Consider the following 16,398-nt stretch of genomic DNA (forward strand, 5'->3'; position numbering starts at 1 on the left):
AGCCTTGATGGACTCTGCCTCGTAATTATTGTAGTGATTCAGAAAGCACAAGAGCTCACGTCGGCATTTATCTCCAAGTTCAGTCCCTTTTGCTGCCTGTCGAAGAGACTCAAGAGAATAGAAGAGATAGGGACTTTTCGTATCTAGGCTTATTGGAGACTTCTGCCATAGATTAGGTCCTATGTGATTTATCATAGGACTCATAATTCCCCGCATAGCGTCGATAAGCTCGTGAGAATAAATTTCGATGACGGTTCTCGACTTATCAGAGCTAACAGAATCATAGGAGATAAACTTCATGGTATATATCTCATCTGTCTGGCCATCTTCTGCAGATTCAAAGTCTGAAGGTCGAGTACCTTTCAATTCCTTGTATCTCTCGCTTTGCCCTTCTGCTTTCATGGTGATATACGTGACGGGGACATCTCCTGCCAGGGGGTTCGGAATATCTTTCTTTTCTGACTCGAGACTAGGTACCTCTGCTTCAGAAAATAGGCTTGATGATTGGTCGGGGGCATCGGGCGCGAGTCTGAGTTTAATTTTGGTCAAATTGCTTCTTATTTATTATGGGCATCGAAACTCACTTTGACAACTGAGACCGCAGGTTCGACATTTCCTTTTTCAGCTGTTCTATTTCACACCTAATACCCCCAATTTCCTCATTCTCGAAAGCAAGTAGCTGGGTTCATCAGTGAGTTTAATGGGAAAACTGCTCTAAACGGTGAGCTTGAATTTACTTACCCTACTGTCTTGGGACATTGTTTCTTTTTTCCACTTTTTTGAGCTCTTGTATGATCTCCTAGACAGTAAGCCACTTTCCTTAAGTACCGGTTCTTTTGGAAATATTATGGGTTATCTTTCAATGGGAAAGAGTCACCATGTTACTGTAACCAAAACTCCCTATTGCTTGAACTAAAGTCACTCAAATGTGGAAGAGATGCTTTCTTATATAACTTACAATTTAACATTTCCGACGTAATTTATTCATTTATTGGAACCGAAAAGGGTGTCCCTCATAATAAAATTAGCCAGGGATGTCAAGATCATGTACCTAGATATCATTTTCTTTTCACAGACATACATATATGCTATTGTCTTAATGGTTCTATCAGAACAGGCGGTTCATCGCCAGGGTTGGACACTATGCGAATATGCCTTATGAACCTTTGCTTGTTCAATTAATCCTTGTTGGTACTCGACGCCCGCATTGAACATGGCGATGTGGTCCCGTGTTATTGATAAAGCTTGCATTAGTGCTTACGTCAAGTGGCTGCAGCCAGCACTCAGCCCCCAAAGAATCACCCGGGTTAAGCGTAGGTAACAGTGAACATGTCCTTTTTGCCAAAATTTTGATGAACAGATACCAAATATCATACTTTCTTGGGGTATCGAAGCGTACCAGTTCAAAACCACGACCTTAACTCCAAGAACAGAACGCCAGTTGCTAGACAGGTCGAAATACGAGCCATGAATGAAACACCCACCCCTGAACAATTTAATCATGATTTTGAAACGATGTGGGAAGAAGTTGAGGCAAAATTTTCCCATTCTCCCGAAATTAAAAAACAGCTTCAGGATGTCAAAGACCGTGAATCGTTAGAAAAACTTGTTGATGAAGTGAGAATGAGCTATGAAAGTCATATGCAACGGCAAGGTAAAATGAGAAAACTGGGAGCTCGAATCCAGAAGCTCTGTGTCAATATATCGCGCTTTTTAGAGTGTTATTCTGGAATTGCGGATCTGGTTAAAGGGTTGAACAGCACAGGGGGCTCTTTGGCCTACGGAGTTCTTTCATTGTTGGTTATGGTAACTAAATAGAATTCTTAAATTACCGAGTGCTTTACTAACTTCAGCAGATTCCTCGGAATAAAAGTCAATGGGATGACATGATTTCAAACAATCTCGAGAGAATGGTGGAATCGCTTGGCCATATTAAAAGATACCAAGATATCTACCGCAACACGACAAGCATAGACATGATAAGAAGTGCCTTTGAAGTCTATAAGGAGATGTTTCGATTCACCATGGAAATATGGGCACATTACTCTCAGTCTAGCATTAGTAAGGCACTTTAACTAGTTATTGAGATTCCAATTTACGTAGTGATACTGATAATACTGAAGAAAGATGGACTATCACAATGATGACTCCGTTCTCAAACAACAGAGTCCAAGAAAGCGCAGAAAGGCTTAAAGCCAAGGTGAACAAAACTCTGGAAGAAACTACATTACTTCTTCATGAACGCACTTTGCTTCTGCAAGAAAGTCTTGAGAAGGCATATAACGATATAAACGCCATAAAGGAAATCAATCTTGGTGAGGACAACCATTTTCCAGACCATTGAGTTTAAACTGACAAGGTTCTTCAGACACGGAAACACGAGAATGGAAAAGCTCCATCAGTCTTTTCCGTCGGACAGTAAGGTTTCCAGATGTGGTAGATCCCGTTGCACGAGTTGAGTATTTGAAAAAACATAACTGTGTCACCGACGGCCATCAAGACGACGATGAATACGAGGATTCAGAGCCTCTGGAGGTTGGAGACCTAAAAAGACTACGGAAAGATACTGGGTTCCAACAGTGGCTCAGCTCTAGCCACAGCAATGCTATCCTGGTCAGGAGCTTCAATGATTCAGATTCGATATCACCAGATCCCTGGTTATCACAAGCAATTGCTGAGCTCGCAATAAAACTTCAAGGTGAAGAATTGCCGGCCATCTTTCATGTTGTCAGCAATAAAGATGATTTGATCACCATATATGGAGTCATAATCTGCGAAATCCTGAGTTGGGACATGAAGTTTTACCAAGAGCATAGACAAAGTGTGGAAGACACTCGTCAAGAATTCAAAAATATACAGTCTTCAAAAGATATCCAACTTCTCACACAATCACTACTGGCCTTTTGGGCGAAGTCTCACCCGCACAAACCGGTTTATATCTTATTAGACAGGCTTGACAAGTTCTTACCCACCCGGAGTTCCATATTCAAGCAAGTGATAATTGGACTTATCGATGTATTGAGGACTGCTCCAAACGGAATCAAGCTCTGCTTTGCTATGGATGATGCTTATTGGGACGATATAAAAGATTATATTGATGCCGAAATGAGCTTTCCAGGGCATAGAATTTTCAAGCATACAAAGAGACTATATCAACAAACCTCCGCTCTTGGTTAAACATTATCAGCGTCAAAAAATACCTTGCACAGTCTATACGGATTTCAGATGGAACTCAAAGCAATTTTTTTCGATCAACCAATATCTCATAATTCGTGTCATTCCTGTCTAGCTAATACTACGAAGCCATCTCATTTACGGCTATAGCGAATGCCTTTTTCACGTTCATTATGTTGAATTAAGAGCGGAGCCGTACTCTATTTCAATCGATAAACTTTGGGTCTATGATGCGGGGCCAGATGGTTTCTTCCTTTTTCAATCTTTACTTCCCCAGCCGGCCCCAGCCTCCCTCCAAAGTTGACCTCGGGCACGATCTAATCACTGAAATCTGGGGGCTGTCCCAAAAGAGTCCGATTCTGGAAAAAGCTTTCTTTGGTTCTTGCCTGTGCTCAACTAGGGAAGGCGAATCATGATCAAACAATCTTAAACTACGGCCTGGAGCTGTAAAATGGATCGAAACGCCACTTGTCACAGCTGGTCAGCCAGAAGGTTTTCTCGGAAGATATCATCTACACCGGGGTTATTTTGCAGGAGGTTGAGGCAAGAGAGAATATGAGATACTGCTAATATTTATCCGTTAAATAACAGGCTAAAATACTAAATAACTAGATAGTCTACTCTTCCGCTGGTCCCGAAACATGGCTCCCTCATGCTTCAAGAGTGAATGCAGTTCTGGCACACCACCATCCGGACAACATCGAAAATTCTTTGCTAGCTGTGATTCATAAATAGCTTCAAATTAGAAACGTTTTTCTTCGTCGTGCATTGTTCGCCGGGATACCGAGCCACATTGATCATGGGTGTGTGACCAAATAGGGTACATCATAGCATACGCCAATCCAAGCACCTTATACCTATTCTTGATGCTGCCCTTGGTGGGGCATCCTGATTGCCAGTGTATCCCACGCCGTAATGTCCGAAGTCACCCTGGAATTAAGGGGCGCTGGCAGTCGACGGTGGATTTCACGCGCGAGCAGTTGGTGACCTTTTGACTCACCTATAGATCCGTATTCACCCCCGGACACTGCAAAAATCCTGTCGTTGACTGTGTGGTATTGTCATACCGAAATCATGTCGTCGACTTTGCTCGTAAGTAGTATAGAAAATAAACAGTGAGTGGAAGTAGATGGCGGATGAAACCATTTTGGAGAGCGGGGTTCGGGGGCCGTCCCCATTTTATTCCTCTGCAAGGTGTAGAATTTGGTAATCCCACAAACTTTACGCTTACTGCGAGGGCCCACATATTCCGCTGTGCGTTCGACCATCACAAGAATAGTCGATTCCCAGCTTCTTTTGTAGGTTTCCTGGAGTACTCGGAATCCAGCGCCGCAACACGCAGGTCAGTGAGGTAGAGAGTATTTAACACTCTCTACCAGCCAGTTGAGCATTGCGTTCCATTAGACCCAAAGTTGACAAGCCCCAACACTATCCTACTGTATCGACACTCCACATTAAGAGCCAATTTGGGAGTAAGGTTCGTGTGGCATTTCGATACTCTTGCGATTCGCCTTGCTAATAGCTTCACCTATGGTCTCAACACCCTAGGACGGCAGCCAAATATGTAAGTCAATTCATGCGGAAATGCTTGATGGTTGATTGGTTGATTCAAGTCAGTGGCCTGGACCTCTGATGGCGCTCTGCACATGCTGGGCTCTGAAAAGGGCGTATCGCGAAATTCTTGAAGCAAGCTCCGGGGTAGGTCGGGGAAACAGATCGAGGAATCAACTACTGCATATTGCTGAAATAGGATGTGTGTCTGAAACAATACGAGGGTAGAAATCTTCTTTTATCGAAATTGCAGAATAATTTGTGTACTAGTTAACTATGATAAGCTTTGACTTATGTCAGTGGTCTCGAGTGGGGGATCTAAACTACCTATTCTAGAGAATGTGGGCCACTTTCACGCTCGTATTTCTCGTATTCCTCTGCAGGCAATCAACCTCACCATCGGGCCCGGAATAAGATTATTCATCGCGAGATCATAATTCCTTTATGGTCCATTAGCCCGAATTCCCATATCATCCGTCAGTGAATCACGCGGAATTCCCCTCGTTAAAAGCTTCAACCCCACCATGATGAGTCCACTTCAACGCATCATCATAATCGGCGGGGGATGTGCGGCTTCGCCGCTGCAATATCCATCGCCCAAGCCTTCTCGTCCAACGGAGCCGACTCAAGTGTTACCATATACGAGCTTCGCGATGCACCCAGTACATTTGGCGGCCCAGTGAACCTTACACCGAAAGCGCTGCGCTGCCTCGACAAACTGGGAGTGCTTGAAGAGTTGAAAGCCATGAGGGCTGGTTGTGAAGTCGACGCAATCCAGTTGTTTTCGATGCGTACTGGAAGCCAGCTTGCCACAATCGACTATGCCGGGTCAGAAGGGAAGGGGCTAGGTGGGTATAAGGGGTGGAGGGTTATGCGATTTCAGCTTCTTTGTGCTCTGATAAGAGTTGCTGAACGCCATCCAATGGTCACAGTTCAGTATGGGAAGAGATTAAGTCGTGTTGAGGAAATTACTGATAGTGTTCATGTGCATTTCGAGGATGGTGGGATGGATACGGGTGATATTGTGCTTGGCTGTGATGGGATTCATTCAGCTGTGAGGAACCTCTTGGTAGAGGCTGAGCGCAAGCCATTCTACTCTGGATGGGCGGCCGCATATGGGTTTGTTAAGGCGAAAGAAGTATTGGGTGAGGAAGAGAAGCCGTTCTTCATCGATACTGGACTTGTGATGTCCAGGTATGGATCTGCTCTGACAACATTCTGCGACCATGACCGGAGCATGATCTATACCGTTCTCCTGATGGAGATGGAGGAGCAAGGATCTCGTGAGGGGTGGAAGATGATTGGTAAGGATCAGGAAAGAGTACGATATGAAGGAGCTAGGAGAACCCAGAACTCGCCTATCCCGAAGGTCGGTCAAATCATTCAAGAGGTCAAGAATTGGACTCTCTATCCGATATATGTCCTACCTCCGAATGGTCGATGGTTTACGGATCGAGTTTTATTACTAGGAGATGCTGCTCATGCCGTAAGTATTTTCTTCTTAGCGATCTTTACTTTCGGCCCTCTTCCAGCCCCATTCAGACTTTGCACTTATTGTGGATTCTCGCTAGATGCCACCTAAAGGGGAAAGTATCGGTCACGCCTTTGAGGATGCAATTAAACTCTCACTTATACTCTCTCACTTCATCGATGAGCCGCCAAAAGTGTCGTTTACATTCTACGAAAAGCTCCAGCGCAAGAAGTCTGAAGATCTTTACAAAGTCTCATCGACCGGGTGGAAGTCTAAACCCGACATAGGAGGCATTGGTAGCATTCTTCTTGAGTGGCTCACACCTTTATACATGTGGTGGATAAGGGCAAGCTCGGAGGAAGATCTCCTTGCGGATCCAACAGATATTCCTTTTCCTAATACATAATCTAATCTCTTCGACTGTCTTTGCAATTCAGGCCCTCTTTGAGAACGAGAGATAATCGCGATAGTGGCGTAGCAGCAGGAAGAGATAGGAGGGAAATACGGAAAGAATACAGGATTGTCGAATTAAGTTCGACATCAAAACTCCTTGGGCTTGATTCACAGAAAATCTATCCGAGCTACATTGACTGTAATAGGACATTCGTCTTAGGTCGCGATTCTGCACCGTTTTCAATACTATCATGAAATTTTAAAGATTGCATGGTGTCTTTTTGGAATGAACTGTATTGAACTTGCCGTCTAGGTGATTCCGACAGTATCGTTTCTCCCATGGAAGGGGGTAGAAATTCATTATCGTGCCAACGGGGACCGTCATATAATGTGGGTAATTGAAGGGCTCGGAGGTCAGGACACTGCTTATGGCCTCTTTAGACAGACCAATTTGAAGGATAATCGGAAATTTCACATTCTTTTCACATTTGATACATGTTACCTTCCCTGGCTTACTCGTCGTTGGCAGTGGTGTGTGGTTGTCTGGTGGTCAGTTTGGTGATCTCTCTAGACGTGATCTGCTTGCCACACTAGATGCTCTTATTCAGTTCAGCAGTCAACTCATTCGACTCATTTTGTTTTCGGGACAGTTGTATCTATTGTAATGAAGCTTCCGGTGGACATGCCTCGGCAACGTAATGCACACAGGTACTTCCAGCCACTCCAAGCTGCGGATTCCCCTCCAGACTCCACACCCTGCGTAAGATATCATTATTTTCTTCTGGAAGAATCCGGCACAGCGTGTCTTTATCAATACTATCGATCTAAGTCCGACAAAAAACTCTAGATACCGAATTGTTGACCCCGACAACCCCGACGACCCGCGCATCCCGTCCACCGCGCAATCCCGAATGACCCGCTCGGATATCCCGAGTTCCCCAGTCCGGGGATTTGCCGGACATCGGATGCTATAAAGCTTGCCCCGCGTCTGCAAATCCACCGCTTCAACAGCTCAGTCGTCATGTCTCTCGATAATCCCATCACAGCTCTCTATAAAGAGATCGACGGCAGCAAGATCACGACGGATCTGTACTTGCCGCCGAGTACCGCCACGTCACCGCAGAAATATCCCGTTGGTGGGTCTCTCTCAATTCCCTTTTTTTCTATGCGATATGGAGGTTCCACTCGCATCTTCATATTGACAATGATTTAATAGAATTCATCACTCATAGCTGGTGAATGCACTATTTGCTAACCTTGTGTGCGCCAATTGCAGTGATCAATATCCATGGTGGCGCCTTCATGCTCGGGACCTCCCGCATGGTCTCCATGCCCCAGGTCAACGACTGTCTTGAGCGTGGATGGATCGTGCTTGTCCCAAACCACCGGCTCTGTCCGGGAGTGAATCTGCTCGAGGGTCCGATGCAGGATATTCGTGATTTGTTGGCGTGGGTGCATGTCGGCCATCTGGACACCGTGTTGGAGAAGCACGGCCCATATCAAGCGGACCTGGATAATGTTGCGGCATTTGGAACGTCTTCGGGGGGAACATTAGCATTGGGCTTGGTGAGTTGAAGCGGTTCTGGTTTTTCTTTTTTTTCTCGCCTCAAGTATCACTTATGCTTGATCTCTACGACATTATAACCTGGTATAATTCCTGCTCTCCACAAAACTAACCCCATTTCTCTTCAGGGCTTCAATGTCCCCATGCCTGCTAAAGCCATTCTCTCACTCTACGGTGCCGTCCACTTTACCTCTCCCCTCTGGACCAAGCCAATCCCGCACGTCGCCGCCAAACTGCCCTCCTCCCTTACTCCAGAGTTCATCAACCAAGTCTACAGCGAGCACCCCATCCCCACCGACAGCACCGTCTCCCTCGAAGGCCAAACCGAGTCCGGCGCCTCTAAGGGTCCCAATTTCGCCCGCCCCCGCGACGCCTTCGCCTTCACCCAGATTGCGGGCGGCACCGTACTCAATGCCATCTACCCGCCCGCCGCAGCGGGCACCGATCCCACCTTCGCCCAGGTCGACCCAGCGCAGAATATATCGGCCTCGTTCCCCCCGACGTATATCGTGCACGGACAGTCTGACACGATGGTACCGATCGATCTGAGCCGCGAGTTGTTGGCCCGCTTGCAGGCCGCCGACGTGCGCTGCGGGATGACTGAAGTGCCTGGTGAAGAGCACACGTTTGCAGCTATGATGAAGGTCGGATCACAGACGTGGTGGTTGCAGCGAGAGGGCTTCGATTTCTTGGAGAGCGTGATTGGGAAGGGACCGCAAGCGATGTAAATTTGTGGTTTCTTTTTTATATATTTAATCGTTCAGGGTTGGAAATGACCCGACACCACGCTAGGCGAGGCATGGTTGCATGTTCTCTAAATATGGTATAGACCCTACTGTTCTGATGAGTTTCTGTGCAGAAGTATATTTTTCTGTTATCGGGCTATTTCGTTTCTATGCATAGTGTATGAAGGGATCGACTATATACCGGACGTGGAACTTGAAGTTTGAATTTAAGCTTATCACCTTCTCAATAGAACTAGGAGTTGCGGTAGGTCGATGCTGCAAGGGCATGCTGATCGCTTAATTTACGGGACTGTCAGGTGCAACTTCACGGCTACAAGCATGTACGAGGCTCTAAGCAACAACTACAACACTAAAATTCAGGAAGTTCAGTGGTCATATATCTCATTGATTTCACCGCTATCTCTAGAATAAGACCGAGGCCCGAGACCATCGTTTGAGTCCCCCAACGGAAGCAGGCGGATCCAAGATATCAGAACACAGATGGCCCATGGAGTTGAGATGCTGGTGACTTCCCACCAGGCTGCGTCCCTTTACGGACAGAACGTATAATTAACAATGAAGGGTTCCGCAGGGGAAGAAATTTGTCCTTATAGCTTGCAAAGGCATGGCACGATTTCGGCTCATTGCCAACAGGGGAATGCAAGATAAGATTGTCGATCCACCGGGGTTTGGAAATCGAGCGAGAGCTCAAATCCAAGGTGGAGGTTGTCGCAGTTTGGGGTGTGCCTTTTTTAGTTTTTCCTTTTTTTTTTCTTCTCTGTGATGTTGTTCTTCTCCCTTCTTCCTTCTCACAACATCATTATCATCCCCGGCCCTGCCGCCGCGAAGTGAAGCCGATTCACCCCGCGGCGTATGGGCTATTTTTTGATTGGATTTGGTTCATTTTCTTTCTGCAAACGGCATTGAAAAGGCCAAGAAGGAAAAAAAAGCTAGGCGAGACAACGAAAAACGATGACCAGCCCCAGGCGACCAAGGGAATCCATGCCTCGTTAGAAGCATTGGAGGGTGGGGGTCTCTTCAACTGCTTAAAACATAAAAGCCTAGGCTATATCCGAGGTAAGAGACACAACCTAGACTTTACGCTGGAAGCCAAGCCGCGAGACATTTCACCGGCGAACAACGATGCCTTGGCGGCGGGCACCTCTGCGCGCACGGTGGTACTCCTCGTCGCTGTCGTACTCGGAGCAGCTGCCTTCGGACTCCTCATCGATGTAACCGCAGCGGGCGCCACCGCAGTCGAGCTTGACGCGATCACCCTTGCGGGTGATGCCGTAGCGCTCGCAGTAGCAGTGTCCGGGGCGGTCGCTCATGGAAGACACGGACGAGGGCGAGGTCGAGCCGGACGAGCGGGACGACAGCGAGGAACCGGCTGATGAGGGCGGGCTGTTGGAGTAGGAGTACTCATCGGACAGACGGGAGCCGGCGAAGCGGCGGGTCAGGTCGTCGACGGTTGGCGCGAACTCGGCCTCACGGAGGGAACGTGAGGCATAAGGCTTGGAGGGCTTGGGGTGCTGGATGCGCGATGGCGAGAGGGAGCGACCAGTCGCGACACCAGACGAGGTGCGGCGGGACTTGCGCTCGCTGCTACCACTGCTGGACTTGCCGGCGGGAACATCGAGGATGTTGAGCTTGCGGCCGGTGGTGGGCTCGACGGTGTAGTCGACCGCCGGATCGTGCGAGACATGGTACCCGTCCATGATATAGTAGTACCAGTAGCGGCTGCCGAGCTTCAGAGTCGAGGTCTGGAAGCGGAACTTGCCCGCCCAGGCACCGGGCTTGCCTTCAGTGGACAGGGGCAATTGGCGCGAGTAGTTGTCCCACGAGCCGACGAGGTGGACGGTCTTGACGTTGGACGAGGTCCGCAAGGAAAACTTCAGCTGAACGTTGGCCATGACGAAAAAAATGCGAAGTTAATAAATTTGGCGATGTAAATAAAAAAAGAGGTGTTAAATGACGTTGTCGAGAGACAAAGTTGATATCGGCGCAAAAAGCAAGAGTCTTTTGAAAGTGTATATCAACCGGAGGGTAAATCGAAACTACCAGAGTCCGATTTTGTCGATGAGATCGATATGAAACAAGATTCGTGATTTTTGTTCTGTTCAGTGGAAACCAGCCCACGACAACGAATAGGAATCGAAAAGAATTCCGAGCGAGATTAATTTAACAGTAGTTTGTGATTAGAGCTGTCAACAGCAAAGCAACAAGATCGACCGGCGAAACTTGTTGAGGCAGGAAAATAATTTGCTGAAAATAATTGGACTTCGAGGAGAATCCAAGTGTGGGAATAAAAAAATTGGGTAAAAAGTCACACAAAGAGCACAGCTCGTTTGTATGTGATAGTATGGTTTTGGGGGGGGTTTTGGTGGGAGTCAAAAAATTAGAATGCCGTAGGGCAAATAGAATAGTATAGTTCAAGAAGGAAGAAAGGAAGAAACCGGGTAACCAGCACCTGGAATCGACTCGAATAGAACAGCTCTAAACAACAAACACTCGCTGAAGAAAGAAAGGAAAAAAGTGTTGGAACCGCGGGCGGTTAGGGATCTTTTATGGGAATGGCAATGAATGGATCAGCGTTGGAGATGCTCGACCGTCCCCGAGCGCGGGCGCGTAAACACGCCTGGTGGTTGGCCGGGGACCGGGGTACGCAGTGACGGGCTGCAGGCCCCGGCGGCGGCCAATGATACCGGATCATTTGGCGCTCGGGGTGAGACCCAGTGCAGAGACCATGCTGGAAGGAGCCTCATGGGCCCCGCGATTTGTCCTTGACTTCGTGATGTGTGATGGGTTGCGCAGTGTCTTTCAAGCCTGCAGCGCCCGGCACCCCACCACCCTGTCTGTTCTCCATCACGGCATGCATTCATGCATGTACCTGGACATGCATGAAGTGACCATCCTGGACTAGAGCATCATTCGCTCTGCCGAAGGACAGAGTTCGGAGGAGCGAAATCCGGATTGGTGGGGTTCTTGATCGGACAGACCGGGTACCTCAGCTCGTCCATGCAAGTGATGTGAGTAGGCCAGAGTAGAACGTAACTGAGCAAATCGTCATGCTGCTTGAATTGAGCACCAGTTGATCGTGAAGACGGGCCTCTCCACTCTTGCAAGATGGCCCTTCTTTGTGAGAGACGCGGTTGGTGAGAGGGGCAGCATTGGCCGACACGGTCCGATAGCCATTGCGACGCCAGCTAGGTTTGTCCCACTCTCATGCAATCTGCATGAGTCTGGATGGCTTTGATCCTATAGCGACCGCTCATTCGTCACCGGGAAAACTCGCTGACAGGTAGGATCCAGGCGCGAGGATGTACAAAGCGACGGCCGTGCCGAAGGAGGAGCACGAGTCTCGACCAAAATGACCCAGAGATACCCCGCAGCGACGGAAAGAGGATCCTAGTCATCCATCATCAGCCTTCAGCCACCAAGTCCATGCTCGACCTTCTCTAAGAGAGACTAATGCACCGTGTAGAAGGGGGCCCTACCGTATCTTCACCGGTGGCCGTCGGTGGGATAACAGCCTCCGAAGAGAGCCCTGCCACTATCTAGTTCTGTTCTCTGCCTTGTCCACGTCCACATCGAATCCCGTTGTGATCACACGCGCATTCCGAGGGCCCCACAAGGACTACGGGAAAGACGGGTCAGAGTCCGCGGCCGAGCTTTGGCTTTCATTGGCATTGGACATACTCGTAGTCCGAGGTGTGACATGCAATATATTGCTTGGAGAGGTCAGTGGGGCAGGCAGGTCTGAGTATCTCGTTGGTCAAAGTGGCTTAATGTGACGGGAAAGATGATGTGATGAGATAATAAATTATCGCTATCAACGGAGGACGAAGTACAGGCATCCCCTTGGTAAAGTCTGGCTGTCAGTGCATTGACCGACCAAGAGAAATTGGTCGAGTTCTTTTTTCCATGGTGTCAAGCAGACACAATCTTTGCAGGACTGGCTGACTCGGCGTTGACTCGGCGTTAAACGAGTACTTCAATAAGTGAAAAGTGCCCCACTGGCATCATTGGCCTACTTCATGGGTTGCCCTAACCCGTCATGCCTTCCTTTTCTCTTCAACTTTTTCGACTAATTACTCTGCCAGAACTTGATCATTTCAAAACCAACTGTTCACGTAATTCACTAGCAGTGTCTCTGCCCAACCCCACATTGATTCAACATATGTTCTATTCTTCCTATCTATCAACCTACCCCAGCAGTATCTATAAAGAAAATATCACCTTCCTGGTGTGCTTCCTCTGCTCTTTCTAGTGCTATATCTTGATTCCGTGTAGGGGTAGTGATGATGTTCCATAAGCCTTCTTCCACTGCTTCGTCGTTCGCCCGTTCTGCATCGGCTTCCTTCTTGTTTCATTGGTAATAGAACGATTTACATCTCTAATTGAGAGTATCCCTATTTTGCTAAGTAGTGTTTAATCTAGCGCTTGGTAATTGAGCGTTATCGTGATTGTTGAGCATCCCTAATCTTGTGAATTGTATGATTTTAAATTAAATTTGAAGATTCTCTATAGTAATCCTGTTATAATGAAATAGGCGATCAAGATTACGTTTCTGCTTGGATGTAAGATCTACTTGCTGTTATCCAGTAATTTTGGTAATTCTCTAGATCATATAGATATAGGCGGCGATTTGTCGATACTAGAAGAAGATATAGTACTCTGCTGTTAGAGTACTACTTGCAGGGTAGTGGCCTGTTGATCAGGTAAGGAAAGAATGAATACCATTATTGGATCTTAATAGAATCTAGGAATAAACCAGTTGTATATCATGCAATAACTGAATCTTAAACACACTGCAAACACCGGGAATAATACGACAGATCGACTCGCTAGAGAAGCAGCACAACTAGCCAAGGCCCGTCCCTTCTGGCCGCTGCTATCGAGAAAGAACGCATTTATCCGCCATTAGATCCACGCTTAGGGGGGTGCAAGAATAGAAGTCAAGCACTAAAGGCTCGCGATTACAGAAGATTAACAACAACCTACCGGCTCGATATACTAGAAAATTCTAAAGGAACTTACCTAGGAACTGCGCGTATTTACCAATATAGCCACGTGCGGGATATTATAAAGAAATGACGAAACAAGGCAACATAACTCGGATCATTGTGAATTTTTATCTTTTATGTGAAAGGTAGTGAGTGGGTGCTGAACAATGGGATATCGTTACCCGCTACCCTCCACACTACTGCCCCACATAAATGGAACGGGATGCCGTGATGGTATGTCTATGCCAACATTAACGGCCGGGATTCCGAACGGACGGAAGATGTATGCATCCAATGAGAAACAATCCATCGTGCCCGGACATCAACGAATCGGCCCCACGTAATGCGATGGTAGACATTATGGATTCCTGACAATGTATTAGATATAAGAATGTCAGACTTGAAGGAAATATACCTCTGCTGGCTATACTTTGTATGACAACAAATTGCTCAGTCAATGGCGAATCAAATTATTCAAAACGACGAAACCGTCCTCCTAGGAGCGAGGCGCACAGAGTTTGATTTTGGAGATTTTGATCATTCAAGAATATCATTAGAGGAGGCCGAATGGCCAGTCATTATTATCGGCTCAAGCATGGTGGGGATGACCTTGAGCATTCTGCTAGGGTATTATGGGTAATGGCAACCTTAAAGCTGCAATAGAGTTCCACGCTGACGAAGATCACCCAATCTGTGTTTTACTGATAAAGTCCCCCTGATCTTTCAACCTGGCAAATAGCTCTTCTCTGTCTTTAACATGTTCAGGATCTTGCGAGTGAAGCCTCAGAAAATTGGAAGTGCTCATAGGGTGAGTTTTCTCAAGGAATATTTGCCGTCGAACATCAGAATAAGTTGTGAGAACCTCGGGATCATCTGCTTGTAAGAGAACCTGATTCAAAGCCTTAGCTAGATGAGCAGCATCGAGTAAACCAGTAGTTAGACCAAGGCCGCCAACAGGGTTGTTGAGCTATGAGGGGTGATTAGTCCGAGTTTTGTAAGCAATGGATCCTATAGATTGTGAACATACATGCGCCGCATCGCCAGCCAAAAGCACATTCCTGTCCCGGAAGCGACTTGCACATCGTTGGTGTACAACATAGGGGGCCACAGCTTCATACTGGATCTTGGAAGTATCACCGGGAAGAATACGACACAAACGTTTCTTTACCGTGTTCACGGTGGCGTCCAATATGTCTTTCTTCGGGGTATCAGTCTGGAATCCTGTGGCAAATCGCCAGCGTGCCCCCTTTCCATGTTTGACAATGATGCCCCAGTCAACAGGATCCACAATGTAGTTTGCGGCCTTCCATCCTGCTTTCCGTAGATCATATTGGAAGTTTACAGCAACAAATTGTAGCCGCTCAAATTTATAACCTTCGAGGTGGATTCCAAGGCTTTGCCTCACAGAGCTGTGTCCACCATCTGCCCCAATCAAATATCGACAGGTATGTTCGGTAACATCATTGCCCTGCTTGGTCCAAAACACGACGAATTCGTCACGCTGTTCTAAACGCTGGAATTCTTCGTTGAAGTGGATCTTAGCATTTCGAGTTTCGACAAATATTTTCCTCAGTATCTCGCCAAATTCTGGCTGAGAGAGGCACACCGTAAACGTCGTGTCTTCTGGAGGGGGGTCAATGCCAGTTATAAGGGACCCATCTGCCGTTTTCCAATCACAGCCATCTGCATTCTTTTCTCCTCCGGCAATTACGTCGTCGATAATGCCTGCTTTCGAAAGCTCTCCGAGGACCGGGGGAAAGTAGCTATGAGAAGTTAGGAACTCTATGTGAAGGGAGAATGAGGTGTGTAGCTCACGCTACTGCACGAGAAGACTGGTTGATGCCCTCGACTGCATCAATGACCACGACATCTATCCCGCTTTGCGCAAGAATAAGCGCTGTGAATAGGCCGACAGGACCAGCGCCAATTACGATAACCCGGGTTTCAACATCCTGTCGAAATCGAATGTTAACACCGTTAACCTTTGCATGAATTTGCAATAGAAGACTCACCATCATCCCTTTAATTAAGACTTCTAACGACCGAATTATTCTTAGCCTCTCAACACCGATAATACAGGCGGGTCAAATTATATACCTACTTCTAATAAGGTTAGCTTTGGCATATATATCAAGGGTGTGAGAGGAAGGCAGCACAGTTTTCCGTCGGAAGCCCGCGTCCCGCATGTACCTCTCGGGATAGAATAAGCCGATTGCACAGTATCTCCATCTTGTGGAGAGCTAAAGATGGCATAATGATCACAGCATCCCGAAAAAGCCAATTTGAGCTTCTATTATTCTACCTTTCTCTTCCGACTTCCCAAAAGATCGATGGAGCCGAGTCGTGATTGTTTGAACTGTCAGCAGTCAGGATTGTGGGGATATGTATGAGTTTAGTAGCTTTGAATAACATGTAGGCCCAAAAATTTCCAATGAAAACAATTTGTTGTTTTGGGGTCAACGAGAATTTTCAGAAAACAATGTCTAACTACGGTTCGAATCTGCCTCCACAGTC

At 47.1% G+C, this 16,398-nt stretch overlaps 5 protein-coding genes across 5 annotated transcripts; 3 read left to right on the forward strand and 2 right to left on the reverse strand.

Annotated features, from left to right (window-relative positions):
- Window positions 1-2,140: 2,140 nt before the first annotated feature.
- N7462_000195 (uncharacterized protein) lies at window positions 2,141-3,177 on the forward strand (the record flags this gene model as incomplete). The annotated part of the gene is made up of 2 exons (XM_057071921.1): window positions 2,141-2,315; window positions 2,432-3,177. The coding sequence occupies 2 exons, from the start codon at window positions 2,141-2,143 to the stop codon at window positions 3,175-3,177; spliced, it is 921 nt and encodes a 306-aa protein (XP_056938451.1).
- A 2,113-nt stretch (window positions 3,178-5,290) lies between these two features.
- Window positions 5,291-6,602, forward strand: N7462_000196 (FAD-dependent oxidoreductase; the record flags this gene model as incomplete). The annotated part of the gene is made up of 2 exons (XM_057071922.1): window positions 5,291-6,211; window positions 6,297-6,602. 2 exons carry the CDS (start codon window positions 5,291-5,293, stop codon window positions 6,600-6,602), a joined length of 1,227 nt encoding a protein of 408 aa, XP_056938452.1.
- A 1,008-nt stretch (window positions 6,603-7,610) lies between these two features.
- N7462_000197 (uncharacterized protein) lies at window positions 7,611-8,881 on the forward strand (the record flags this gene model as incomplete). Its single annotated transcript, XM_057071923.1, has 3 exons — window positions 7,611-7,725; window positions 7,866-8,155; window positions 8,282-8,881. The coding sequence occupies 3 exons, from the start codon at window positions 7,611-7,613 to the stop codon at window positions 8,879-8,881; spliced, it is 1,005 nt and encodes a 334-aa protein (XP_056938453.1).
- A 1,124-nt stretch (window positions 8,882-10,005) lies between these two features.
- esdC (GTP-binding protein EsdC) lies at window positions 10,006-10,791 on the reverse strand (the record flags this gene model as incomplete). The annotated part of the gene is made up of 1 exon (XM_057071924.1): window positions 10,006-10,791. The coding sequence occupies one exon, from the start codon at window positions 10,789-10,791 to the stop codon at window positions 10,006-10,008; it is 786 nt and encodes a 261-aa protein (XP_056938454.1).
- Window positions 10,792-14,566: 3,775 nt separating this feature from the next.
- Window positions 14,567-15,902, reverse strand: N7462_000199 (FAD-dependent oxidoreductase; the record flags this gene model as incomplete). The annotated part of the gene is made up of 4 exons (XM_057071925.1): window positions 14,567-14,851; window positions 14,912-15,647; window positions 15,700-15,836; window positions 15,897-15,902. The coding sequence occupies 4 exons, from the start codon at window positions 15,900-15,902 to the stop codon at window positions 14,567-14,569; spliced, it is 1,164 nt and encodes a 387-aa protein (XP_056938455.1).
- Between the last annotated feature and the right edge of the window lie 496 nt (window positions 15,903-16,398).

Source organism: Penicillium macrosclerotiorum, assembly GCF_028827735.1.
Source record: "Penicillium macrosclerotiorum strain IBT 26536 chromosome Unknown utg000001l_segment0_segment0, whole genome shotgun sequence".
NCBI lineage: Eukaryota > Fungi > Ascomycota > Eurotiomycetes > Eurotiales > Aspergillaceae > Penicillium > Penicillium macrosclerotiorum.